The 27,520-nt window shown below is 44.7% G+C and overlaps 1 protein-coding gene across 1 annotated transcript in view; it reads right to left on the bottom strand.

The window, feature by feature from the left end:
• Nucleotides 1-27,520, bottom strand: part of PAPSS1 (3'-phosphoadenosine 5'-phosphosulfate synthase 1) — a 340,888-nt gene that overhangs the window by 239,714 nt on the left and 73,654 nt on the right. Inside the window, exons 3-5 of the mRNA XM_069241180.1 lie at nucleotides 24,544-24,779; nucleotides 16,336-16,474; nucleotides 14,941-15,059 (exon numbers count right to left, since the gene is read on the bottom strand). Coding sequence (XP_069097281.1) covers nucleotides 14,941-15,059; nucleotides 16,336-16,474; nucleotides 24,544-24,779 — 494 coding nt within the window. The remainder of the gene's footprint in view (nucleotides 1-14,940; nucleotides 15,060-16,335; nucleotides 16,475-24,543; nucleotides 24,780-27,520) is intronic.

Here is a 27,520-nt window from a genome sequence, read left to right as displayed (position 1 = left end):
CAGCCGAAAGGTTGTCCATTCTGAGAAGAATGGAGCACTTTACCCTGTCTTTTGTGAAGGACTAGATGGCAAAGGAACCTTCAAGCATCTCTAAACAGTTTATGTGCAGTGACTACTCCTGAACGGACCATGGACCCCCAGTCGAGAGTGGACCACATCTTGAGCCCAAACCTGTCAGACTTGCATCTGACTCTAAGACAAGATCTGGGGCGGCAGAGAAAATTGTTCTCCTGTTCCAGGAACTTAAATGACTCATCCACCATGTAAGTTCTTCCCTGGGCTCTGAATCTAGGATAATCTGCTCCAAATAGGCGAGACCTTTCTGAATGTGACAGATTTTCAACCTCTGGAGGGCTCTGTAATGAAGGGGCCCCAGAAAAATGGCTTGAATAGAGGAAGAAAGAAAGGCCTACGAGATGAGTTGGAGCTCTGATGGAAGAACAAGGGAGAGACAAGGCATGACGAATCTCCTTCTTTATCAATGAAACCTTGTGTTGTGGAAGCTGCACAAGCAACTCTGTAGTGTTGACTAGGAACCCCAGGAACTCGAGACGTTGGGAAGGAAATAAAGCATATTTTTGAAGAGTTTTGAACTGAAAGAAAGAATCTTCCCACTGGAATTGAAGAAACTTCCTGAAAGAAGGATGGACAGGTACTGTAAGATAGGCGTCCTGAAGATCTACGCGGACTAACCAGTCGTTGTGAAGGAGGAGATCCCAGAGATGGAGGATAGTTTTGATCTTGAAATGATGATAAACTATGAAATTGTTGAACTCTTTTAGGTTTATGACTGAACAATGTTTTTTGTTCTTCTTTTGAACTAAAAAGATGTTGCTGAGAAATCCTGAAGGGTCGAAAACAACTTCCTCGATAACCTGCTTTGACAGTAACGATTGAACTTCGTCGTAAACGAGGCGATACTGATCGCAAGAAAAAAAAGGAGAGGACGATGAAGAAAGGACTGATGAGGAGTTTGGTATAGGTCTATGCAATAACCTTGAACGGTCTGAATTATCCAAGGATCAGAGGTTATAGAAAGCCAAGCATTTAAACATAAACATAGTCTACCTCCTACCGGAGGAAGGCCAGATCCGAAAGTTCTTACCTGCAAGTTGCTCTCCTTTGGCTCTGTATCCCCTGCTGCGGCCTCCGCGGAACCGGCGGGGATAGAACTGGGGTTTGTACCACTCTCCTGTCCATCACAACCCCAGGGATGGTGCTCAGAGCTCCTCCAGAGGGTCTCTGGGTTCTGCGATCTTGTTTCCAAGGTTGGCAGGGGACTCTAAGGGCATATGAGTGGCCAGTCCAGGCAGGTGATGTCAGAGCCCCCTCCTGATATGTGCTTACCTGGCTAGTTGACTAATCTCCCTTTCAGGGCTATTTAGGGGCTCTCTTTTGGGTGGGCCCTCGGATTCGGCTTGCAAGACTCCAGCACGATTCCTTTGGAACCTCTACTTTGACTTCTAGTCACTGGAACTGCGACTGGACCCTCCAGGAACCAACAATGCTGCAATCAACGAAGAAGACTCTTCTGCAACTTTGTTTCTATGGCGCCTGCCAGCTTTGCAACATTTCCCCAGCTGTGCATCCTCAAAAAACAGCAAATCTTCAGCCTGCACTAGAAGAAGAAGGAATCTCCCTTGGAGTGAAGGAGTCACTCCCCTGCATCTGCAGGCACCTGCTGCAACGACGACCGGCTACGTGGATCTTTTCTCCTCCTGAGCTGCATCACGGGTGGTGGTCAGGAGTAGTCCTCTTGGTCCTCTCTGCCAGCTGTCCAACTTTGGTGAAGGTAAGCCCTTGCCTTCCCACACAGGACAGCACCACGTCTCTTGCAGCTGCCAGAGCTTGTTTGCATCTCCTCCAAGGGATCTTCAGGCGACATGTAGCTCCAGTTCCCAGCACTCCTTCCAGCAACGTTCAGCCCTCTGCTTGGTTCTCCTGTGGCATGGGATCTTTTTCTGTACAGCTGCGTGGGCTCCCTCTGCAACTTCTGAGTCCCCATCCTGTGGGTGCTGCCTCTGCTCCTGTAGACTCTCAGTGACACTGAGGGTCCCCTGTGATTCCCCTTCCTGGGTTGAGTCCTCCTGGGCCTTGCTGGTCCCTGGCAGCACCACTTTTCCACTAATCGCGAGTTTGCCTTTGCCAAGGCTTGTGGTGGAATTCCTGCAACAACACCAGTCTGCAATCTTCATTCTAGCGTGGGACACCTTCTGCATAGATCAGGAACTTTTTTCCGGCTCCAGTGCTGACCTGTTCTCTTTCCCCATGGACCAACTCCTGCAAGTACAGCTGGTTGGGTAGTAGCTCCTACTTCTCCCGGACACCACTGCCACTTTTGAACTTGGTCCCCTCTCTCTACAGGTGGTCTTCTCCAGGAATCCACTGTTGGCTTCTTGCAGTCTTGTCTGGGTGTCTTTTCTCCTTTTCTTCCTTTTGGGTGGTTTGGGGAAAATCCAGTGATTTACTCCTGCTTTCCTGGTCGCTGAGGGGCAGTGTGTTACTTACCTCTTATATTTTCTAGTATCCCCAGCTCCCCTCTACACATTCCACTTACTTAGGTGGGGGACCTGTGTTTGCATTCCATTTGTTGGTATATAGTTTGGGCTCCCCCTAAGGTCACTATTGTTTATTGCTATTTGCACTGTTTTCTAACCTCTTTTATGCCCATTTCTGACTACTAGTGTATATATTTGGTATGTTTCTTACCTTCTATCGGAGGGTTGCCCTTCTAGTATTTTGTGGTATTGTGTTCCAAAAATAAAGTCCCTTTATTTTTGCACACCTGAGTGTTTTCTTTCTTGTGTGTAAGTGCTGTGTGACTACAGTGGTACTGCATGAGCTTTGCATGTCTCCTAGATGAGCCATGGCTGTGGCTGCTCATCCACAGCTACCTCTAGAGAGCCTGGCTTCTAGACAGTGTCTACACTTCACTAACATGGGATACCTGGACCTGGTATAGGGTGTAAGTACCTTAGGTTCCTACTACATACCAGGCCGGTTTCCTACACCCATCAGATCCCGGTTTCAAACCGCACCAAGTACATCATACATCATATCTAAATCCAGCTGTGTTTCAAGCAAACATCTGCCTTAGGAACAAGACCACCTACCCATGTCAAGTGCACTAGGGGTGATCCTCAGGCCCTCGGTTCTGCTACACAGCATTGCTACTACAACCCTGCATTGATGTAATAACCACTATACTAGTGAACTCCTGTTTCCTTTGACTTCAGTGTACTTTATGTTTCCCATTATAAATATTAGTTTAGAGATAACTGTTCCTGTTGATTTAACATTTGGCTACCTGTGAAGGTTTGACAAATACTGGGTTTATCATATGCTTACGGTCGCACCGAGTTGAAGGGAATAGGAAGCAATGTTGGCTACTAAGCCTCTGTTGATAACATTAAGAAAAAGTTACTACTTTTGTGCTGCAAAAGTCCCTGCCTGAAACAACCCTCATCTAACCGCTCTGGGGATGCATGTTGGTCACTGGAAGGCAGAATCACCTACACTAGAGGTCAGAAAAGTGATGCACTATCCCAGCAGAAAACAACGACTTCCATTCAGACACAAACAGTGCCTGGAGAAGAATATAGGCAGAAAAATCTCCTACTGGTTATGGAAGCAAGCTTTAGTATTAACAATGGTGGAGTGTTGGCTCACCTCTGCGCTACAGAGTATCTGGTATGTTACCTGTAAATAGAAAACAGCCAGTAGGAAATAATACGTAAAACTGAAAATAAAGTTGTTGCCAGCGAGTACTAATGGCGGTAGTGTCAGCAACATTAAAAGTACAATTTGACAGCACAGGAGAGTTCATTTTCAACACTGCAGCACAGAAATGAAGAAACACATGAATGGGTCCTTCAAGTTCGTCACCAAGAAGAAAGGAGATTATGTGGCAAATTCTCCTTCTGAAGATTAGGGACTTTAGTTTTATCTAGCTGCACCTCTTTAATGGAGCTGGGTTTTCTAAACTCTCACCAGAAGTGGAAATGACTAGTTCTGCAATTGTGTCGTTGCAGTATTCTAAGTGGGTCAGGGCCTTCTAGAGTTGAGCCCTGGCAAAGTGAAACAAGCATTTGCAGAGTCAATAGGTCTCACCTTTCTTGACAGACTGGCTTTGCCAATGCTAACTGCCGAGGCTGTGCAGCAAAAGGAAAAAAGTCAAATCCCTTTCCGGAGTAGCACTGGCAAAAAAAAACAAAAAAAAAGTACAGAATGGCCATATTACCTAACCTGCACATGCATGATCGCTCATAGGCATGAATGCATTACTATGCATGAGCTTCCAGAGGAATGTTGCAGTTGCCATTTTTTAAAATGTCTTTACCAATGCGAGATGGAGGACACTATTTGGATCCACAAATAAAAAATTACATTTTATGTGCGCAGAAGTGCTTTTTAGCACTGCGGAGCAGGTCGATAGCAAATGGCAGCTGCCAGGCCCTCCAAAACAAAATAAATAAAATGAAAAAAATATGTAACGGATTCCAATGGGTTCTGTGGGCAACAGAGGAGTCGGTGCGTGGGAAGCAATGAAGAATGTGTAGGGGCAAAAGAGCAACAGTGGCCATGGAGGCTACGCCCCGGGAGAAGGAGAAAAAATATATTTTTTTTTTAAGCTACAGGGTTGGGAAGCAATGGACAAACTTTTGAGGGGGATGGTGGATGATGAGGGAGCAACACCGAGTGGGGCACAGGTGTTTTTAGGGGGTAGCAGCATATGAGGAACAAAGCTAGAAAAGCTAAAAGTAATTTCATCAGGGCTCAAAAAATCTACTCGACCACTCGCTATTGCGAGTCATATTTTAAGCAGGTCGAGCTATTTTTAGAACCTACTCGCCTGTCTGGTGAGTTGACAAAGAATAGGTGTTTTGTTCAGTCAGAAATGGAATTAGCAATTCAGATGCCTTTAAACCTTATTCTTGTCAAATTTTTTATGTGTTCAGAGACAGAGGTCAAATGTCTGTTTGTCTTCTTGCAATTACTTTTCCTTGTGACTGCAGAGCTCCAGGATTTTGTAAGGTGAACTGTCTAACCTGTGTGAAATGAAAGGCTGTGGATATCAGGTTTTTCCTAACACGACACATTTATATAACTGAGTCAACTTTACAAACATTTCAAACTATATTTTAGTAGCTGTGAAGGACCATTTTTTGTGCGTCTGTGTGATGAAAAAAAAATATTTTATTAGGATGAAAAAAAAAAAAAATCAGAACACTTTACTTGGTGATGTGCAAATAAATGTTTTCTGAAACCTAATTTTCACAGATTATTGTTAATACACTATATAGTTTTATCAGTAAAGCTGCAAATTAGTAGGAAGGTTTTTGGACATTTAAGGGAATTTTCTGTCTGTAATTGACAGTGCACTACCATATCATACTTTAGGAATATACTTATTAGAAGTGGGTGTTTAAACATAAACTGAGAAACATTCCTGATCCAATTGCGAAGCTATTAGTAAACTAAGAAGCAAGTCATGGATCAGGTGTGGGCTAGATTTATTATACATGGAGCAAACATTTAGGGGCATATTTACAATCAATCAATCATGTGTAAAAGGTGCTTCTCACCCGCTAGGGTCTCAAGGCTCTGAGGGGGAGGACTGCTACTTCTCAAATAACCAGGTTTTGAGGCATTTCCTGAAGGTCAGGAGGTCCTGGATTTGTCATAGGTGGGCGGGGAGGGTGTTCCACGTCTTGACGGCGAGGTGGGAAAAGGATCTGCCGCCGGTCGTAGTCCAATGGATGCGAGGGACGGCGGCGAGGGCATGGTTAGCAGAGCGGGGTTGGCGGGTGGGAGTGTGGAAGGTGAGACGCTCGTTGAGGTAAGCAGGGCCCATGTTGTGAAGAGCTTTGTGGGCGTGGATGAGGAGTTTGAAGGTGATCCTCTTTGTGACGGGGACCAGTGTAGGTCTCGGAGGTGGGCTGAGATGTGGTCCTGGTGTGGGATGTTGAGGACGAGCCGTGCAGAGGCGTTCTGTATACGATGCAACTTCCTCTGGAGCTTAACTGTGGTTATTGCGTAGAGCGCGTTGCTGTAGTCCAGTCTGCTACTGACGAGGATGTGAGTGACCATCCTTCTGGTTTCGGTGGGGATCCATCTGAATATCTTGCGTAGCAAGCGGAGGGTGTTGAAGCAGGAAGATGAGACGGCGTTAACTTGCTGGGTCATGGCGAGCGATGAATCCAGGATGAAGCCCAGATTGCGTGCGTGGGTGGTGCGGTTCCCAGGGTGGCTGGCCACCAGGAGTCATCCCATGCAGAGCAGTTGGAGCCGAGGATGAGGATCTGTGGTTTGTCTGAGTTAAGTATGAGGCGGCTCTTCTCCATCCAGTTGGCGATGGCATGCAGTCCGTCGTGGAGATTGGTTTTGGCTGGTGGCGGGGTCCTTGGTGAGTGAGAGGATCAGCTGGGTGTCGTCGGCATACGAGACTAGGTTGTGGGATCAGACGATGTTGGCGAGCAGTGTCATGTAGATGTTGAAAAGCATTGGGCTGAGAGAAGATACTTGGGGAATGCCGCAGATGGTCTTGGTGGCTTCTGACAAGAAGGGAGTGAGGCGGACTCTCTGAGTTCTGGCGGAGAGGAAGGATGTGATCCAGTCCAGGGCCTTGTGGCGGATCCCGGCGTCATAGAGGTGAGCACAGAGGGTGTGCTGGCAGACGGTGTCAAAAGCAGCTGAGAGGTCCAGGAGGATAAGGGCTGTGGTTTTGCCTCTGTCGAGATGGTCCTGATTTCGTCGGCTGAGGTGATGAGGGCAGTCTCGGTGCTGTGGTTCCTCCGGAATCCGGATTGGGAGTTGTCCAGCGTGGTGTTGTCCTCCAGGAAGCGGGTCAGTTGGCCGCTGACGATCTTCTCGATGACCTTCGCCGGGAAGGGAAGGAGGGAGATGGGTCGGTAATTCTTGAGGTCTTCGGGGTTCACTTTGGGTTTCTTTAGTCTTTGGCTCTGATGTGCCAGTTTCCTTGCATTGCCCTGCGCCCCCTCTAACACCACCATGGTAGCACTGTATTTACAATGCAGGGCATCATGGCGCCCGTTAGCCCAATATTGTCAACTTTTTTGATGCTATTGTGGTGCTTTGCTGGACTACTGCCAAAAATGTTGAAGCTAGCCCAGCAAAGCTCAGGGAGGCCCATAGGAAATAGCCTGGCGTCACTTTAACGCCTGCCCTGAGCAGGTGTTAAAAAATGACACTAGAATGGCGCAGTGAAATCTTTTAAATTTCACTGCGCCTTTTTTTTTGGGCCTCCCTGTGAGGGGACACCTCCCTTGCATATATTATACCTGGCACAGGTATAATGTGGCACAAGGTTTTACAAGTGGCATAATGCTAAAATTGCGCCAATTTGTAAATACGGCTTAGGTTAGGGAACTGGTTAGTTCCGCTGTAGGAAAAGAAAAAAAAATTACGCTATGCACTCATATGTGAGACTGAAGAAAATGGTGGCTCTGTAAAATACAATATTTGCCTGGGATCACACAATTTGAGACCAGTTTCTGGGTCGGTCAAGTACATTACAATTAGGTCGAGTAGATTATTCAAGCTACTCTACCTGCAGGTCTAGAAACATTTTTATGATTTTTCAAGTCCTGTCCATGAATGTGAACGGAGGAAGAATACAAGTCATTCAATCAAAAGGATGACAACGAAGAAGTTTTCCAAGGGAGGGAAAACACAAGAAGGCGGCAAGCCATTGAATAAGCAAGCAAATGAGTGACAATAAAGCCAACCAATGGTAAGTAATGGGAAGGCTCTAACCCAAGTGTTAGTTTTTGGAATGGTCCACAAGAGGTCTTCTGTAAAGGATAGCTAAAAGCTGTTTGCTAAGTGACCCCTAAAAAGTCAGCGTAGCAGGGTGTTTGAAGCTTTCCAATTCTGCACATCACCAGCTTAAGGAAAAAAAAAAAAAAAAACATGTCCCCGACTCCCACTCACATGCTTGAGCAGTTAACACCAGATCACCACAAGTCCCGTGTGGTGCAGAGATGAAGCATCATAATGGGTACAGCAGTTATTGGTGCCATTAATTAAGATGCTTGACCTCTTGTGGAAATGTATTAGATATGCTTCCTATTTCACGCCCATTGTAAAGACTCCTCTTTTTGAATTATCCAACATTTTTGTCTCACTTAAAGCACTAGTTGACTGTATGCCTGTATATTACCCGGGAAACTTCCATGCTTCCTTTCTGATTGTGACTAGTCTGTGGAAAGAAATGCCACTCATCTTGAAGGCTGAAGGAGCCACAGGCTTTGCCTTGTATTGCCATCATGAGGTTAGCTATTTAACTGCTCATTAGAATATTTGGGGGGGAAAAAATTACCAAAAGGACGTTGAACCCGCATCTAGCAATATCTCCAGCATTACACAAATCACAACCACATGTATGGGATCAGCTTAATCTTCTTAACCTCATGAACCCGTGGATAGGCATTGCCAAGGCTTGTTTATAGTAGTCTGTCACGCTCAATTTATCTTCGATGTTTCAGCAGCTTTTCTAGTGACCACACGGTGGCACTGAAGGGCAGCAGACAGGTGTTCAAAAGTAACTCTTTGGAATGCTATTTTGAGAACTGAAGAATAATGAATCTACTGATAACGAAACCAAAAAGCTTCTGTTGGCAGGTCAAACACAGAAAATGAGAAAAGCAACACATTGGAACAAGGGAACAGACTGGCACGAAAGCCATTCAATCTTAAGCAAAGACTGGCTTTGTAAAGTACTGTATACAAAGCTGTCCCCCACAGACAGTTGGGGTGAAAATGGACGCAAAGGATGAAAAGTACTGCCCACTACCTGGGACAGGATGTTTCAATCATATGCAAGGTCAAAAGTGTTTTCTTTGACTAGGAACTGAAGTTCACTAAAACGAACAGACTGGTAACAATGAATACATGGCAAAATTCAAAAGAGGAGGCACATGAGGGCATCCCACTGGAAGCCCTAGGTCTCCTTTTCACTTACTGTCCGCCAGCACATGAATATAAACTAAGCGTCAAAGGTTATGAAAGAGCGTAGCTTGGCTGTGCCACTACATCTCTTGGGAAAAAGAACGAGAAAGGATGATCATTTTCTAATAGTCACAAGATGTTGGCCACATTTTGTGTAACATTTAATAAGATTCATTTGATTCCTGCACTGCAAAGCATGGAGTGCATCTTTGTTTATGAACATTTGAGGGGATGGAAGTTTTCAGTAATTATGTAATAATTTGGAGTTAAAAAACACCTTGAGCAAATAATACTGAAGCAATGCAAAAATAGTAAGAACGTGGTTAAAAGCTTAAGATTATTACTAGTGCCAACAAAAACAGTCATCAACTGAAATGGTAAAAAGACTATCGCTATGCAGGAGACTGCTCTATCAAACACAGGGTCGTATCTAGGAGTGTGCAAGATTTGGTTTTGCATAATCATGTAAAATTTCTGCAACATTTTTGACATGAAGATGAGTTTCCCGCTAAAAAAAAGTGAAAAAAACAAAACCACTTCTAATAGCAGGCTGCAGCAAATTTTTACAGTGAATAGCACGTAATTATGCAAAGTGGCTAATGGCATAATTTCGGGAATTATGCATAGCAAGTAACGCAAAATGTATGAAATGGTAAGTATTTTGCCAGAATCCTTTACATTTTACTCAGGTTCGGTCTTATTTGAAAGGAGTGCAGGCAGAGGTAAAGCAAAGAAGACTGGGACAATAATGGCAGATAAAAGGAAAGGGGGGGGTGAGAGAGGGTGAAGGTAGAAGGAAGCCGAACTCTTTGTAACAGAATACAAATGCGCTATTAGATTAAAACTGGAGCAAATATATGAGGCATTCAACTCTGGCTCAGTTTATAATCTATGTTAGCCACCTGAGCCAAATGCTTTACTCAGCTAGAAGTTCTTCACAGCAGCTGCTACTTTCCTTTCCCCTGATAAAACATTCTCCAAGGGATGGGTTCAAAGTAGCAGTTTATACCAAAAGCACAGCATTCTTATGTACCATTCCAGTGTGTTCCTTAATATTCGAGTTATCTCGAGAGCTATCAGAGAAACACTGCCATCACCCAGAACCTTTTCCAGAGCCTGGTTTGGATGGCAATTTATATTTGGGCCCACGATTTCTTTCTCTCTACTTTCTTTGAATCAACATATTAACTTTCTTCTGCAAAATCCTACACCAAGCACAGGCACCAGTATCATTTTTGTTTAAGAGATGCCTCAATGGCCTTCCAACCTCTTTTCTATCTACAGTCATCGATCCAAAAATTATGCTTTGAAAGATTGAGATAAATATCAAAATGTCAACAGTTTTTCAGTTCATAATCACATGTGCTTACTCCCTTGTTCTAAACCATCCATTGTATTATCAGACGGATTTTCAAGCACTTTGATGCAGCCACATATTTTACCCCCTTTAAATCCGGTGCGCTGTCTGGCATTAGATTTATTGAGCATTGTAATACATTTCCCTTGTCTTTCTGGCACACCACTGAACACTGTACCATGCACTAGAACTTAGAGCACCAAGTGAACCAAAGTACAGGTCTAGGTCCTGTGAAATGTGCGTGACCCAAAGGTCAGTCATCTCTCTAGTCCTTTGGAATGCACACACCCTCCATTACTGCTCTTTTAAAAGCCAACTATCTCTGTTTTTAACTGCATCAATGACACCAACACGTTCCCGCAGATGAAGGGAACAGGATACCTTGTAACTAGCAGCATTCAATTCACACCAAAATTAAGTCCAACATCTTGTTTTGCCTAAACACAAAGGAATAGTTATTTGTATTAGGTGCCATATTAAAAATTACCTTCATCAGGTCTCCCTTTCTTAACAACTCTGAATTCTCAAGCCCTGAAATTAGCATAGTAGCCAATACCCAGAGGATTCTCTTTCACTTCTAACTCTTCTCCTAACGCACAGAATAAAGTTGGTTTCACAGGCTTGGACTCACTAACAAATGAGTTAACACTTCTTCACTGATCCGCCCCCCCCCTCCCCAGCACCCTTCCTTCCCTCCAAACTCACTTACAACAGTCATCTAACAAATGTATTTCATTTTTCAAACGCCTACTCCTCACATAAGCACATATAACTAGTGAGTAAATCGATGCCACTCAGCAAAACCTTGAACAACCATCTTAATACCAGAGGCAATCCCTTGGAACAAATGTACTCTCGTTGGATGCTGCCTTTTTAGCAGAGCTGACCTTCCACTCTGGAAGTCTGTCATCACTTCAGAAACAGGCACACATTTAGTCAAGAAACAACCTCTTCGCAAATGTATTTGATTTCCTCGCCCCAAAACCGAGCAATAAATGCCATCTACATTTGGCATTCTCTGAAAGTCCAACTGCACGATGCCCACCCAACTTAAAACCCCAACACTTACAAATGCACAATCACTACCTCATGAGCCTTGGGTGACGCAGAAGCCTTGCATTCACTCGTGGCAGTTGGCTGAAGACCCTAGTTGCTCTACTGTAGCCTTGACGCCACCTCCTCACAGACTCCATCCAGGGTCATAAAGTACGTGCCCTTTAAGGGCTGTCCTGCTCTCACCTCTACTTTGGCAGGAGTCAGTAACTTATGAAGACGACATCCGGCTTACCCTAGTTATATGTGGTTCCCTTTGAGGATGCCGCATAAATTTCGGATGGTTCAAAAAAATGGGTTTTGATTAATTTTTAATTTCCGCATCCTCAATCGTGTCCGATTCACAAAGCATACATCATTACCTCAGTGTCTCATCAGATTCAATTCACTCCGCTTAGTCAACCAAGCTTTCCATGAGCCTGAGCTGACATCACTTCCATGCAGCCCGAGCTCCTTGTTGTTCAGGTTCACGCTCTGTTTACGCTTCTGCGCATTAAACCTTCGCTCCTCAGCCAAAGGGCCTTTCAGTTGTTTCTCCGCAGCTGTGGAAGTGCCTGTTGCACTTCAGAAGACTGTCAAACATCAGAGATTTCACAGGGTCTTCAAGATGCACTTATTTTGTGAGCTGCGACTTTTTAACCAAAGCAGTATAGATCACCTTAATACACTCTCAGTCCTAGCACCAAAATGCCTTTGAGCATACATGCACGTGTAAGTCTCTGCCTCTCTCACATCCATCCAGCAGGGCACCGCTGATGGAGGGAGTGAAGGATTAACACACAAAGCTGATGTCCAGGTCCTGCCAGACATGTCCAAGATGGCACAATAGAGTTTCTGCAGAGGAGCACAGCGGTCCTGCCACTAGGTGGCAGTATTGCAAGGATTGAATAAGAGACTAGGTAAGCACTCGCGAAAACCCGCCAGGCTTCGGCCTGCGGAAGGTACATGGGTAACGTCATGTCCATGCTGAAACATGGAGCGGACCCGCAATCTCTGCACAAAAAAATACTATGTCCATGGGTAAACAACATCTACCCAGTACATGCGCATTTAATACAGCAGCATGTGCACACACACTGAAACCATCCATCAATACATGAAGGGGAAGTGAAGAATCTCGTGTTTTACAGGGTCCCTGAAATATTTTACTTGGTTGGTTGGGGGAGCGGACTCCTCTCCAACTTGGTAAAAAGGCCTCTACCTCTGACTAATCTCAGCTACCAACCAGCAATCTCCTCACTGTCTGATTAGGAAACAGTAGTGAGTCATTACCCTGACAGGGGTACACTGTAGGTGCACCACATTCCAACAGGGTCTTGCGGACAGCTGAGGAAGCAACCCAAAACATCGAGGGGGGCCTACAATGTTGGAGTCGACAGGGGGGAGAGGTGGTCATCCAGAGAGCTGAGGAAAAGGGAATGGTGGCACAACTACGTGTATTGTGCAGAGACTTCCATTGTTGCGGATGTTTTTAACGTAAGGCGAAGTACGTTTAGTAGGACCACTTCAATATAAAACAGTTCACCAATAGTTTCAATATGTGGAAAATAATTTTACCAGGTAGAATGAAAAAATGAAGACGCATGGACTATGATACTATTTAATTGAAGAGTGCAGGTTATTTCGAACAGTGAATGTTGCACCGCCTAAACGTTCACCACTTCAAAAGGCTTGATGCAGGCGGGGAGTATGGTTAAAAGCTACCATTGTTAACATTTACTATCATAACTCTAATCATTGAAGTTATTTACATTTTAAGAACTGTAATTTGTGATTTTATCTCCTCTAAAAGTAAGAAAGTGTACAATTGCTTTAAAAAATGCACACTTTCACAAATCGGTTTTGCCTTCGTAGGGGACAGCAAAAAATCCACAGAACGGATGATAGCTTTGGGATAGCAGACTTATCGATGCAGTTCCAGACGAACACAATTAAAGACTGGGAAGCCGGCTCAAAATTGAACGACGTCTGAAAAAAAAAAAAAAAAGAAAATCCAGGCCAGATCTCTAGAGTCGAACTGCAAGAGAAGCACAAAACTTGCTGTCACGTGACCAGGATATGTACACTGGGGTCTCAAGGCTGTAATTCACCCTCCTTTATAGGCATCAAAGATCGGAATTGCATGTACAACTCTTAAAAGGAAAAGTTAAAAGGTTTGTCCTCAACCACTCTCCTTGTTGGGTTCCCAGAGGGTCTTTTTCAACGTTAACAGGCTTCGGGAATAATGACGGTGAGCCACATCACACCGCTAGATGTCAGGATTGCTCAAAGCAAGTGATTCAATAGCAGGTCACTCTGTGAATACCGAAACCACAAATAATGACAGCGAACCATAACTAACCGCTAGATGGCAGGATTGCCCGGAGCAAGTGATTCCCTAACAGGTTCACGCTGTAAAGTCTGATTTTCCTGTTCTCCCTCTTTAGCAGTGATGTGTGTTTCCACTTACTGGATGTGTCCGAGTGCCTGCACTGCTGTGGAAACTACCAGTTACCAGTACTCTCTGGGTCCTTCTAAATACAATGCCTTAAAAACTAAAACAGAGGGTATAAAAACTATCAAACTAAGATAAATCTGTCAAAATCAGGGCGACCTCTTAAAGGTTTATGCACCGCCCTATCGACAGCACATCTCCGCATATTCATAATAAATTAAACCCGTTTGGAAAGCTACCCCCTTACAACGGACAGCTATGATGACGCACCAATGACAGGCCGACAGCAACAGGAATGTCAAGAACAAGATTAAGACCACCAAATATCACCAGAATGACGTTCTCCTGCTCTACAAATTAAGCAACCATCAAAGGGCACATTATTCGGGTATAGTTTTTTACTTGCCACACTATAACGTCTTTACGGGCGGGATTGGACTAGCCTATAGGGCACCGGGCAGTGCAGGAAGGGTTCGTCCGACAGTCGAGTTGTGGGATGTTTTTTGCTCGTTATAGGCCTGATTTATGGTCTGGTGGGTCAGTTTTTAATAATGACTTTTCGGATATTACCACAAACACTGACCGCAGCAAGCACACATGCATGGGGCCCTCACAATTTGCAGCGTCTCTAAACAATTTAAAGCTGCCTGGATTTTCAAATGTGGGCCACTTTGTAACTATGTGATTTGCTAGGGGTGGCAATTTTATTTCGGTATCAGCGCCTATTTTCTGTTCCAGACCGACCCCCCCCAAAAAGCCTGGCCTTGGTGTTCATGGATTATTTAATTATTGTAATTATCATGTGTATTTGTCCAACGAAGGTACTATTTGAACATCTGGCTCCTTTTTAAAGCTTCCTGGAGAGCTCCAAACGGAACTTTTGATAATATAATTGCATTATGAAATATCTGCACACCTCTACAAATGAAAAAGAAAATGATACGAAATATGATCATTGTATGGGCAATGTTCGACGGTATAGTCCATTTAGTAAGAAAGAAAGAAATTGATTAATGGAAAATCATTGTCCTCAAAAACCCACTGTAGCCTCTTAGCAAGACAACGGCTTCCCTCCTATAGGCAGCACTTTAAACGTAGCTGTATACGGTATAGCGCCTAGACTTACCCTTTCTTGCAGGAGCTCCAAGACTTGCTGTATGGAATCATTTACTTCGCAAGACTCCGTCTTCAGCACCAGCTCGGGGGCTTCTGGCTTCTCGTAGTCAGAGTCGATACCGGTGAAGCCTGCGAGACAGAGAAAGGCCGACCAGGTCATCCACAGCATCTGGACCGCCGGAAACCACTCGATGTCAATCATTACAGCAGGGAGCTTTTAAAATAAAGGGAGAGGGGGCAGCCTGAGCTGCTGTGTGCGTCACAATTGTGATTTATAGACCGGCAACTATGGTGAAATAGCTTTTAAAGTCCAAAACAATCAACTGCAAAGCTCGAACGACAACAGAGGGTGATTTGTAGAAAGAGGGAGCTCACTGATCAGTTCCCTATTCACTGACCTAACAATTTGTTGGAATGTGAGATAGAGTGAAAAACACCCGCCATTGTCACTTCACGTTATCAGTTCTGTAATGGGTAACAGGAAAGCCGGAAAGGAAGTACTGATTCTTCATAAACTGTGCAACAGAAGTTAATTACTATTCTGAATCTTCAAGGGACTGCGAGTTCAAACATGACAGAGGGAGAACTGTTTGATCTCAGCTGAACTTGAGATGGAAGGAAAAGTGACGGCATATGATGATAACTAGCCAGCACTGAAGACGTTTACACTGAACGGAAATGAAATGTTTGCGTTGCCTTGCAATAAATGAAATGAAAGTTAGACTACTTTATTTAAGTTACGTACCACGTATGTGATTGCATTTATCCTTCTGGAATCAAGCAGATCTGAAGATTGGGGACACATGGACTTTCAAATCATGAATTAATCACACGTGGTGTGGTATATGAGGGTAACACCAATATAAACACACAGTATTCTGTTGGTTAGCTTTTGGTAACACCAGCAGAACAAGGCTTTCAACAGTGGGCTCGAGCGAGTTTGCATCATTTGTCCGAGACTACAGGGGAACTACATGGAGTGCGATGAAAGTGGCTAAATCTACTATTTGTAAATTAATCACCACCAATGTCCTTAGTTAATAGATTAAAAAAGTATGAACAAAAAAAACTTGCCACTAAAGCCATATTTTTGTTTCCGTGCCTACGTTTTGACATTTCGTTATCCTAAAGCAGTTGTAACCCTGGAGATAGCCCTTTATTTCAACAACACAGGTTCCAGTACACCACACCATGTTGAAAAATAAGTATTTCTGTTTAAGATGTCCTTTAGTTAACTTACTGGGGCAGAGTACTCCGTGAGGGCCTTTGATGACCCTTCTTTTAATACTAGTGACGGGGTACGCGAGGGCCCTGGGGAGTCGGATATTTGAAATAACTTTTCCTGGGAGTGTGCTGTGCACCCACAGTGCATGAGCTGCAGAGGGCGCTGGTTGCACACACAAACCTTTGATTTCCCCAGCTCTGGCCTTCTTGTAAAGCCCCTTCACGTCTCTCTGTTCACAGACGTGCAGAGGTGCGTCCACAAACACCTCAAAGAAAGGCAAACCAGCCGCCTCGTGGATCTTCCTGGCGTTGTTACGGTCCTAGGAGACAGAAAGAGGTTTCAGTCACCATTGAAAGACTCATTAGTTTCATATGTGTTTGGCTGGGGGTAACCAGGCCTTATAAGAAATATACTATATATGCAGATGTGAACCCTGTAATACGCTGTTCATTACATTTCTCGACTGTGGCAAGGAGACATTACCTTTGTTCTTCTAAGGCGAGCACGCACCTGAGCTCTTGGAAGTCCCATGTCCATGATTCGTATTAAGAAGTTGAGAGCACGCACATGTGAAGCGAAAGAAACCAAAAACAGGAGTTGCTTTTTCCTGCAGACACCAGAGAAAGGCAAATGTTTTGTAGCAAAGCACAACCTGCCCCCTTCGTCTAACTGATAGAGGCATCCCATGGAATGTGAGAGCAAGACTGCAACCACCGAACGTATGCAGACATCCTCCTCAGGCGTATTTGCATACCCACAGTCCTTTGCAACATTACTCTCATGGTTTGGCTAGGAATGCAGCAACATTTCAATATACAGAGATGCGAAGAGGGCTGTTCGCTGAAAAGACAAGCTGTGCTGTGTAGTTGTGAAACCAAAATAAACAGCTTTTAACCTCTTCTTGGGTTGGTTCTTGACCTCCATGCAGGTCAATAACCCTGCTTACATATCAAATCCACAAGAAAGGAAATAATAACATATTTTTGCATAACTTAGACACACACACACACACACACACACACACAATGTCTTAGCCCAGGGTACCCTTTGCCCCTCAGCTTAAGCAATTTCTATGATTTCAACCTTAAAACAATGCACAAACAAGCACACATGAAACAGCTCAAATATTGAAATATGTTAACTCATAATCAAATATAGAAAACGTTTTCCCATTTTCAATTTTGCTTCTTATATTACATACTTTATTAATTTTAATAAGGTACACATTTTACAATTTAATTTTTAAAATAGTTGTGGACCCCCTTGAATAGACATTGCACACCTGGAGGAGTCCTCGGACCACATGTTAAGAGCCCTAAGAAAATAAAGATTAGTGTAACAGATTGCTGTTGTGATCAGAGCCCACCCAGCAGTCTGAGAAGTTGAGCTTACAGCAAAGAATTTGCTACTGTTTTAGGAATAATACAGGGTCTACCTAAAATATCCAATATTACCCTGGGACGTCTCTTGAGAGATCAGCACAGTATACAATTTCTGAACTACTTGTGGGCAACTTGGTTTTTATAAAACATGCTGCTCGTTAGTACTTCAGATAAACTCCTCTGGTTGTAGGTAAGCGTACATCATCCGCTGACTGTTTTTGTATGCCAAGAACATTACAGCACAGACATGTTGTGCTTAATGTATCACAATGAAGAAAACATTAAAAGGCACCCATTTGTTTTGAAGCACATATCTGTGCAACAATTATTGTTAACACTGGTTGGAAGGTTGAAAGCTGGGCAACCAATCAGAGCTCCCTTCGTTCTGTGCTCCCACCTCCCAACATTCCGCTGGCGCGCTGCTGGCCCAGGGAGCGCTGCAGGAGCGGACCCTTACCTGAAACAGGTTGAAAAAAAATAACTCCATTGTCCTGCAGTGTTTCCTCAGCCTCTTTTCAAGCAGCCGGTTGAGACACAGCAGCTTAGGTTCCACATTTTGATTTTGTTCAGACTGAAGTAAAATGGGCCAAAAAAGTATAAAAAGGTTTTACCTTAACGGCTGAAGGCTGTGCATAATGGGAATTAATCGATCTCCCTGCTGTTGCCTCCAGCTCGCCAGGGTAACAAGAAAGAATAGTCAGGGAGTCATACTAGGGAACTAATGGCAACTGAGCAGACGCGACAATGGGAGAGGCAGTGCTTCATTAGTTCCGGGGTGAGTCCCGGCAGGCATTACCTTTCATCATCGAACTGCGACCCAGAGCAAGGAGTGAAAAGAAGAGGAGAAATATGGTCAACGGTGGCAAAAGAAGAAAGCAAAGAGGGAAAGAACCCGCAAGAGTAAAATAAAGAAACAGGAAGTGTAGGATAGAAGACACACAAGGGTGAATCAACAAGAGATATCCTTGGAATTCGTCAACCCGGGCTTTTTAACAGCTGGCTACTATAAACAACTTTGGTGCCCTGCACTTAAAGTATCTGGAGTACTTGAAAGTGGAGACATAGGAGCACAAAAACAAATCATGTACAAGTGTAGGGCAAAAATAAACCAACTGCTGGGATTCTCTTTCTGCTGCCCATGCATGAATCACTCCTCAAACTGCTCCATTTACTATCTTCTCCAACCAGCTACATTTCTAATGCCCCACATCTGTGCCTCTGGACAGCCTTCGAGTCACCAGTCAACAGCTGTAGGAAGCTGGCCTGGTGTGTCGTGGGTACCTGAGGTGCTTAAACTTTATACCAGGTCCAGGTATCCCCTATTAGTGTAGTCTAGGCAGTGTCTAGAAGCCGGGCTCTCTAGAGGTAGCTGTGGATGAGCAGCCAAGGCTTTTCTAGGAGACATGCAAAGCTCATGCAATACCACTGAAGTCACACAGCACTTACACACATGAAAGAAAACGCTCAGTTGTACAAAAATAAAAGGTATTTTATTTTTGGAACAAATCCCCTCAAAATACTAGACAGGTGACCCACCCTTAGGAGGTAAGTAATACACTAAATATACACTAGCAATCAGAAATAGGCATGGAAAAAGTTAGAAAACAGTGCAAACAGTAATAACCAATAGTGACCCTAAGGGGAGCACAAACCATATATAAAAAAAAGTGGAATGCGAACAAGGTACCCCCACCTAGGTAAATAAACTGTGTAGAGGGGAGCTGGTTTTATTAGATAACCACATAGGTAAGAAACGCAATACCCCCCCAGCGACCAGGAATGCAGGAGTAAAACACTGGATTTTCCCCAAAACCACCCAAAAGGAGGAACGGAAGAAAAGAAGACACCCAGATAAGACTGCAAGAAAACCAGTGGTGGATTCCTGAAGAAAGAAGAACTATGCAAAGAGGGGACCAAGTCCAGAAGGTACAACAGAGTACAGTGGGGGCGGGAGCCCCTCCCCACCACACTGTAAGGAAGAACAGCCCAGCACTGCAGCCCAGAAGCTGGAGAAGAGTTCCAGATGGATGCATAAGGTGTGCAATGCTGAAATGAAGATTGCAGATGGGTGTTGAAGCAGGAATTCCACCAACAAGCCTCGGCAAAGGCAAATTTGCGGTTGGAGGAAAAGAGGTGCTGCCCGGGACCAGCAAGGCCCAGGAGGACTCAACCCAGGAGGGGGAGTCACAGGGGACCCTAAGTGTTGCAGAGACTCCACACAAGCAGAGGCAGAATCCACAGGAGCCCCATAGGATGAAGACACAGTATGTGCAAGAAAGAGCTCACGCAGCAGCACTACAAAAGAGGATCCCACGCTGCAGGAGAACCACACAAGAGGCTGGGATTTGCAGGAAGAGGTGCTGGGGACCAGAGCTGCACGTCGCCTGAAGGTCCCTTGGAGGAGATGCGAACAAGCCTTGGCAGCTGCAAGAGACGCGGTGCACAGGGATACTGTCCTGCGTAGGAAGGCAAAGGCTTACCTCCACCAAAGTTGGACAGTTGGCAGTGAGGACCAAGAGGACTACTCCAGACCACCACCGTGATGCAGGATCCACACAGCTCAACAGGAGAGGGGATCCACACAGATGTAGTCGCTTGTTGTGGGTGCCTGCAGTTGAAGGGGAGTGACTCCTTCACTCCAAGGGAGATTCCTTCTTCTTGTGCAGGCTGAAGAGTTGCAGTCCTCTGAAGATGCATGGCAACGGAACTGTTGCAAAACTGGCAGGAACTCTAGATACAATGTTGCAGAAGAGTCTTACTCGTGGATCGGCAACTTGCCGGTTCCTGGAGGGTCCAGTTGTGGTTACGGGGGCCAGAAGTCGAAGCAGAGGTTGCAGAGGAGTCCTGCTGGAATCTTCCAAGCCAAATTTGAGGACCCAGCCCGGAGGAAGACCCTAAATAGCCCTGAAAGGGGGAATGGTCACCTAACCAGGTAAGCATTTATCAGGAGGGGACTCTGATGTCACCTGTCTGGTCTGGCCACTCAGATGCTCCCAGAGTTCCCTGCTAACCTTAGAAACAAGATGGTAGAACCCAGGGATCCTCTGGAGGAACTCTGAGCACCACCCCTATGGTCACTCCCCTTTCCATTGTCCAGTTTCATGCCAGAGCAGGGACCTGGGGGGGGTCCCTGAACTGGTGTGGACTGGTTTATTTACAGAGGGCACCAAATGTGCCCTTTAAAGCAAAACAAGCGGCTCAGGGAGGCTACCCCTCCCAAAACCAGTCACACCTATTTCCATATGGAGAGGGTGTAACCCCCCTCTCCCAAAGGAAATCCTTTGCTCTGTCTTTCTGGGCTTGAGCAGATCAAGCAGCAGGAGGGCAGAAACCTGTCTGAGGGGTGGTAGCAGCTGGGGCTGCCCGGAAAACCCTAGAAGACTGGTGGTGGTAATGCTGGGGGTCCTCTAAGGAGCCCCCACAGTGCATGGAATCATACAACCAGTACTTGCAGAAGTACTGGGGTATGATTCTCACATGCTTGATACCAAACATGCCTAAGTTCGGAGTTACCATTATGTAGCTGGACATTGGTAGTGACCTATGTCCAGTATACACATAAAATAGTGTCCCTGCACTCACAAAGTCCAGAAAAAAGGAGCTGGAGTTCGTGGGGTCACCTCTGCTATAGCAGGGGTGCCCTCACACACAGGTACTTCCACCCTGCCCTCTGGGCTCGGAGGGCCTGCCGCTGGGGTGACTTAGTGACCTGGTGCAGTGACCTGATGGTGCATGCACCCTTTCACTCTTTCATGCAGGCTGCAATCGCAGGCCAGCAGGACACTTTACATGGGCTCCATATGGGTGGCATAATATATGCTGCAGCCCATAGGGATCCCCTGGCACCCCAATGCCCTGGGTACCTATGTACCATTTACTAGGGACTTACATGGGGGTCCCAGTGTGCCAAATGTGGGGTGAAAAAGGTTCTAGCAACCAAGTTAGAAGGGAGAGAGCATAATCACTGGGGGCCTGGTTAGCAGCCACACACAGTCAGGCAGAAAATAGGGGTGACCATGCCAAGAAAGAGGACACTTTCCTACACAAACCTCCCCCTCCCAAACAAAGGACAAGGCTAACCTTGCCCAGATGAGTCTTCTGTGTCCAAGTGGAAATATCTGGAAAGTCCTTATGCATTGGAGTGGTTACTCCCAGGTCTGTGTTGTACTGAAAAGTCCATTCCCTGTAAGGATATGAACCACCTCAACAATTTGGGGTTTTCTCCTTTTTATCTGTTTCAGCCACAGAAGGGGCTTGTGGTCTGTTTGAACAATGAAGTGAGTGCCAAACAGGTATGGCTACAGCTTCTTCAAGGCCCAGACCACAGCAGAGGCCTCCCTCTCTATAGCTGACCAACGCTTCTCTCTAGGGGTCAACCTTCTGCTGATAAAAGTAACTTGTTGATTCTGGCCCTCAGTGTTGAGCTGAGAAAGAACTGCCCCAATCTCTACCTCTGAAACATCAGTTTGGACAATAAATGTCTTGGAGTAATCAGGGCTTTTGAACACTGGTGCAGAGCACATGGTCTGTTTAAGGTCCTCAAATGCTTTTTGACAGCTAGCTGTCCATAAAACCTTCTTGGGAATCTTTTTGGATGTGAGGTCATTAAGAGGGGCTATAATGGAGCCATAATTCCTAATGAACCTCCTGTAGTACCCAATGAGGCATAGGAAGGCTGTCCCCTGGGTCTGTGTGCTACTGGTGGGGGGCACGGGGGGTGGAGTGTCCACTCTATAAAAGTCTGGATCTTCCCCTGCAATGGTTGAATCTGGCCTCCACCTACTAGGTGGCCCAGATATACAACCGTCTCCTGCCCTATCTGGCACTTAGAGGCCTTGATAGTGAGGCCTGCCTTTTGCAGGACCTCCAAAACATTCCACAGGTGGCCATCACAGGTGAAGCTAAAGACAGCTATGTTGTCAAGATAAGCTGCACTATAGGCTTCCAAACTTTGGAGGGCTGTATTGCTCTAGCCTCTGGAAAGTGACAGGTGCATTCTTCAAACCAAAGGGCATAACAGTAAGTTGATACTGCCTTCCAATGTATGAGAATGCAGTTTTTGGTTTTGCATCCTGTGACAATTTGATCTGCCAGTATCCTGCAGTCACGTCAAAGGTGCTTAGACACTTGGCAGCTGCCAGTTTATCTATCAGCTCATACGCCCTAGGTATAGGGTGAGCATCAGCCTTTGTGACTGTTGAGCTCTCTAATCTACACAGAACCTAATCTCCTTTTCCTCATTTTGTAAGTGAGGTTTCAGTAGCAGAACTACTGGGCTAGCCCAGAAGCTGTTAGGGTGCTCAATCACTCCTAGTTCAAGCATCTTTTGCACTTCAGCTTTGATGCAATCTCTAACATTATCAGGTTGCCTGTAAATTTAACACCTAACAGGCAAACTGTCCCCTGTATCAATGGTGTGTTCTCACCATGTATTCTTTCCAAGTATCAAAGAAAACAGTTCAGTTACTTACTTAAAGGCACTGTCACCATTGTCCTGAGGAGGCCGGATTTGTTAAGGCCGAAATGCGTCGACTGTAACTTGACTGTAATTTCTAAGGAGTGACTGCTGGAATTCCTGAAGTGTTGGATTTAATAAAATCAGTGGACTATATTGGACATTTATTCCAGTGATTGATTTCCCTCACTGTGGCTAGATACTTTCCTTGGACAACTGTCACCACCTTCTTCTGTGACTGCTTGCCACCGGATGGCTAAGCAGCCTATCTTTTATGTACTACGGTGCCCTAATGGAATTGTTGGTTGATTTCTTCTTGTGCAAGATTTATATATAATTAGATTTTTGTTATATAATATTTGTGAATTAGTTTTTTAGGTGTATAGGTAAATTTGTTGGCACTATGATTGAATTGATTTAATTGTAATAAAGAAATTGCGTTTTAGTGAAAAATAGATTTTTTCGCTTAGATATTTGGCCTTATATTTATCTCTGTTGGATATTCTGATTGTTGTATGGATCAACGCAGCTCAGCAGGAAAGGGATCCACACAGCCAGTCGTTGCTTGCTGTGGTTGCCTGCGGTTGAACAGGAATGACTCCTTCACTCCAAGGGAGATTCCTCCTTCTTGTGCAGGCTGAAGAGTTGCAGTCATCTGAGGATGCATTGCAAGGGAACTGTTTTAAAGCTGGCAGGAACTCTGGATACAATGTTGCAGAAGAGTCTTCCTCGTGGTTCTGCAGCTTGTCGGTTACTGGAGGGTCCAGTCATGGCTCTGAGGGCCAGAAGTCAAAGCAGAGGTTGCAGAGGAGTCCTGCCGGAATCTTGCAAGCCGAATCGGAGGACCCACCCTAGAGGAAGACCCTAAATAGTCCTGAAAGGGGGACTGGTCACCTAACCAGGTAAGCAACTATCAGGAGGGGGGCCTGACGTCACCTGCCTGGCCTGACCACTCAGATGCTCCCAGAGTTCCCTGCTAACGCTAGAAACAAGATGGCAGAACCCAGGACCCTCTGGAGGAGCTCTGAGCACCACCCCTGGGGAGGTGATGCACAGGGGAGTGGTCACTCCTCTTTCCATTGTCCAATTTCGTGCCAGAGCAGGGACTGGGGGTCCCTGAACCAGTGTGGACTGGTTTATGCATGAAGGGCACCAAATGTGCCCTTCAAAGCAAAACAAGTGGTTTGGGAAGGCTACCCCTCCCAAAGCCAGTCACACCTATTTCCAAAGGGAGAGGGTGTAACACTGGGGTCATGGTTAGCAGGATCTCAGTGAACACAGACACACAAAATGGGGGTAACCATGCCAAGAAAGAGGGAACTTTCCTACAACAACCAAATCTTCCTTCGCAAATTCAGTTCTTAATTGGGGTCAACAACGTTTACTTTCTTTGCCTGGGGAAGAATGACAGGTTGAGGAACATCAAGTGTTACTGCCTTATTTGGAGTGCTGTAGAAAACTGGTGTCATTACACAATCCATAGGCAGACACACCCAACCAGTGGCGTGTAACACACATCTCAGCAGGACTGACCTCACTAGGCTATCTTACCTTCGCATATGGAGAAATAAAACTAGCAATGCACACCAGGCCTGCATCGGCAAACAATTTGGCAACCTCAGCAATCCGACGAATGTTTTCTTCCCGGTCTTCTTGAGAGAAACCAAGGTTTCTGTTAAGTCCTTGACGAATGTTGTCCCCATCCAGCGTGTAGCAAGGAATACCATGGCACACAAGGAGCTCCTCCAGGGCCATGCTTAGGGTGGTCTTTCCAGCTCCAGACAGACCTTTAGTGGTAAGAAACAAGCATGTCAGTCACGCCAGGAAGATGTCATTTACAATCACTGTTCACAATTTACATGACTGCAAAACAGGCATATCAAGGACACTCATACCCACATATGTACCTCTCTAGTTTTACTTATAGGGTCCCACCCAGCTTCACCGGTGAGAGCACCAACATTTAAAGGGCGTAACAAAAATCCCATGCAAAAGCCACATACTTTAAAGCCAAAAGGAACATGTACTGCATTCGCACGGACCAATGCCCGGCTTACTGTGTCCCATGAATGTCTCACTGGTCAATTTGTTAATTACAAAGACACAGCACTTCATCTCCTAGAGTAGAAATGTTATTACATTTGTAGCATTTTCTCATTCACACGTTCAGCCTGCTTCAATGCAAAAGTGTTTTTAAAAACCCAAAGCAAGAAACACAATGGGAGGTAGATGGAAGCTCTCTAATCTACAGATCAGGCATACGTTTTGGAGGTCTACCTAGCCAAAGTGTCCACCTCGCAGCTAGCTTCAGGTGCAGAAAACATGGAAGTACGCCTTGGCTGCTGCCTTGCAAATTACAGTGATACTTGGAATCTCCTTGTATTGTTCATTTTTGACCTCCAGTGAGGGCAATTCACCAGAAGAAATGCAAAGCAGTTCCCACACGTTCAGGGTTGCTTGTTGAACTGACAAGGCAGGTCCACTGGAGAAAGTCACTGTTTTAGTCCCGGCAGTGCCCAATGGCTACCTCTGTTGCAAGTGATTTGTTTCAGCCTTTCTGCTGTTTTTCTCATTTGTGCTGAGACACAACAACGTAATGCACCGCTGAAGCAGATTATTCTGGAGAGCACCCAAGTCCTTTGTGAATTCTGCAGTTAAGAAAATTAAGGCAATATAAAAGCCAGTGTGTTAGATTTAGGCTGGTGGCACCTTAGACCAGCCTGGAAGGATATCTGAAATACAAAATTTTGTACTAGGATAAATCACAACTTATATTGGAAGGATGTCAGCATTAAGCCAAACTTTTTTGTAGTTCATAAATGACCAGTGAGGTCACAGTGGTAACTCAAATGTTTCTGCAGAGGAATGGATTGAAGGGTTAGTACGAATAGCAGAACGCAGATTTAGTCGCATTCAAAAAGTGACTGGACACCTATATTACTTCCCTTTCTCAAAGCAGCATAAGTGTTATCTGACAGTAAAGCAGAAAGAGGTAAAACAGAAAGATAATATATATATTTTTTTTAAAGTTACATGTTCTTAAATGCAGATGTAAAATATGTTATGCCGAATCACCCTCTGTGATTTGTAGATAATCTAAATTTGTTCATTTAAATTATTAAACACTGTCTTCCAGAAAGAGACTCAAGTACTTTTGTTCAAGCCCTAATACTTTTACATCTGGATGGTGGTAAAGCCATCATCTCCCAGACTCCGAATTAGCACCCATACACGGTTCAGCACATTTCATCCAGAGCCTGAAGAAATACAATGACATCACCACTTCTTGATGGGCCTGCACCATCTTCAAAACCAGCTGTGTCATCTACAAAGCCATCATGATAAGAACCGCACCTAGCTAGCTGACGGACTCACCATCTCTGGTGGGTCTCGAAAAACTTGCAACTAGGCCACAATAAAACTGTAAACTAAGAAATGTTAAAAAAGAAAAAAGAAAACAATTCCCCCCTCCCCCCCAACTTATGCACCAAAGATCTGAAACAGCATTCCTGTCACCATAAAGACAGCCCAAAGGCTGCTCCAATTTAGGTAAGAGTTGGTGATGCACCTCTTTAAAGAGCACTACATCAGAATGAAGTAACAATCCACTGACCAGCTACCTCTATCCCTTAGTGACAGTCTGCTTGCCTTTCACCCTCTGCAGCACTAGACACGATTTTTAGCTAGGTTCACGCTATACTCTGAAAACTAGAGGGTCCCTGTCAGAATATAGTAGCTATTCCTGGGAGAAATCTCATGTGAGAGTAAGTTATAGCTGCTATTCCTTCTGTATATTGTAAATTAATTATTAGTAATAATCAATATATTTGTTTTAATGTTCAATTTATGTAGTTGTCTAGCGAATCAAAGTGTATACTGTTCTTGATTACAAAACAAAAATACCTTCTTTACACATAATATATATAACAATAATCAAAGTTTATCTTTATTCAATTTCATAGCTATTAGTAATCCAATTTGACAATTATATTTTATTTCATATTATATTGTTTTTAATACATCATATTGAATGATCATATAAACATAGAAAAAACTCCCTACCCCTTAAAACCAGATGATTAGAAAACACTCAATGCTATCGTACCTCATACATACACACTCAAACTCCTAATAGAAAAAAATCATAAACATAAAAATAGAAGATCTAATACAAACCCAAAATGAAATTCTCCTGGCGGTTCCTCCTAGTTTGCCACAAACCTAGATATTCATATGATACACATTCTCAGGTAACACATGGTACATGGATTTCACTTTTTCAAAGACAGTAAGGACACAGCCAACTGATAAGATGCCATAAATTCAATATGGGCGACAATACTTCAATTATGTCACTAGTGAGACACACTTCCCATGGAGAACAATTCATTAGCTGTATAGTAGAACACAAAGGTGGATGTATAATGGAACACAATGCCTACGGGAATTTCAGTGTCACCCTTGTTGGGGAGCCACCGTCATCAGGGCAGTTCCAATTTAGCAAATGTTTGGGGACGGGTAATTGTTC

This window comes from Pleurodeles waltl, chromosome 1_2 (genome assembly GCF_031143425.1).
Source record: "Pleurodeles waltl isolate 20211129_DDA chromosome 1_2, aPleWal1.hap1.20221129, whole genome shotgun sequence".
Classification (NCBI taxonomy): domain Eukaryota; kingdom Metazoa; phylum Chordata; class Amphibia; order Caudata; family Salamandridae; genus Pleurodeles; species Pleurodeles waltl.
Note: the sequence above shows the minus strand (reverse complement) of the source record. Positions and strands in the feature narration are given on the sequence as shown.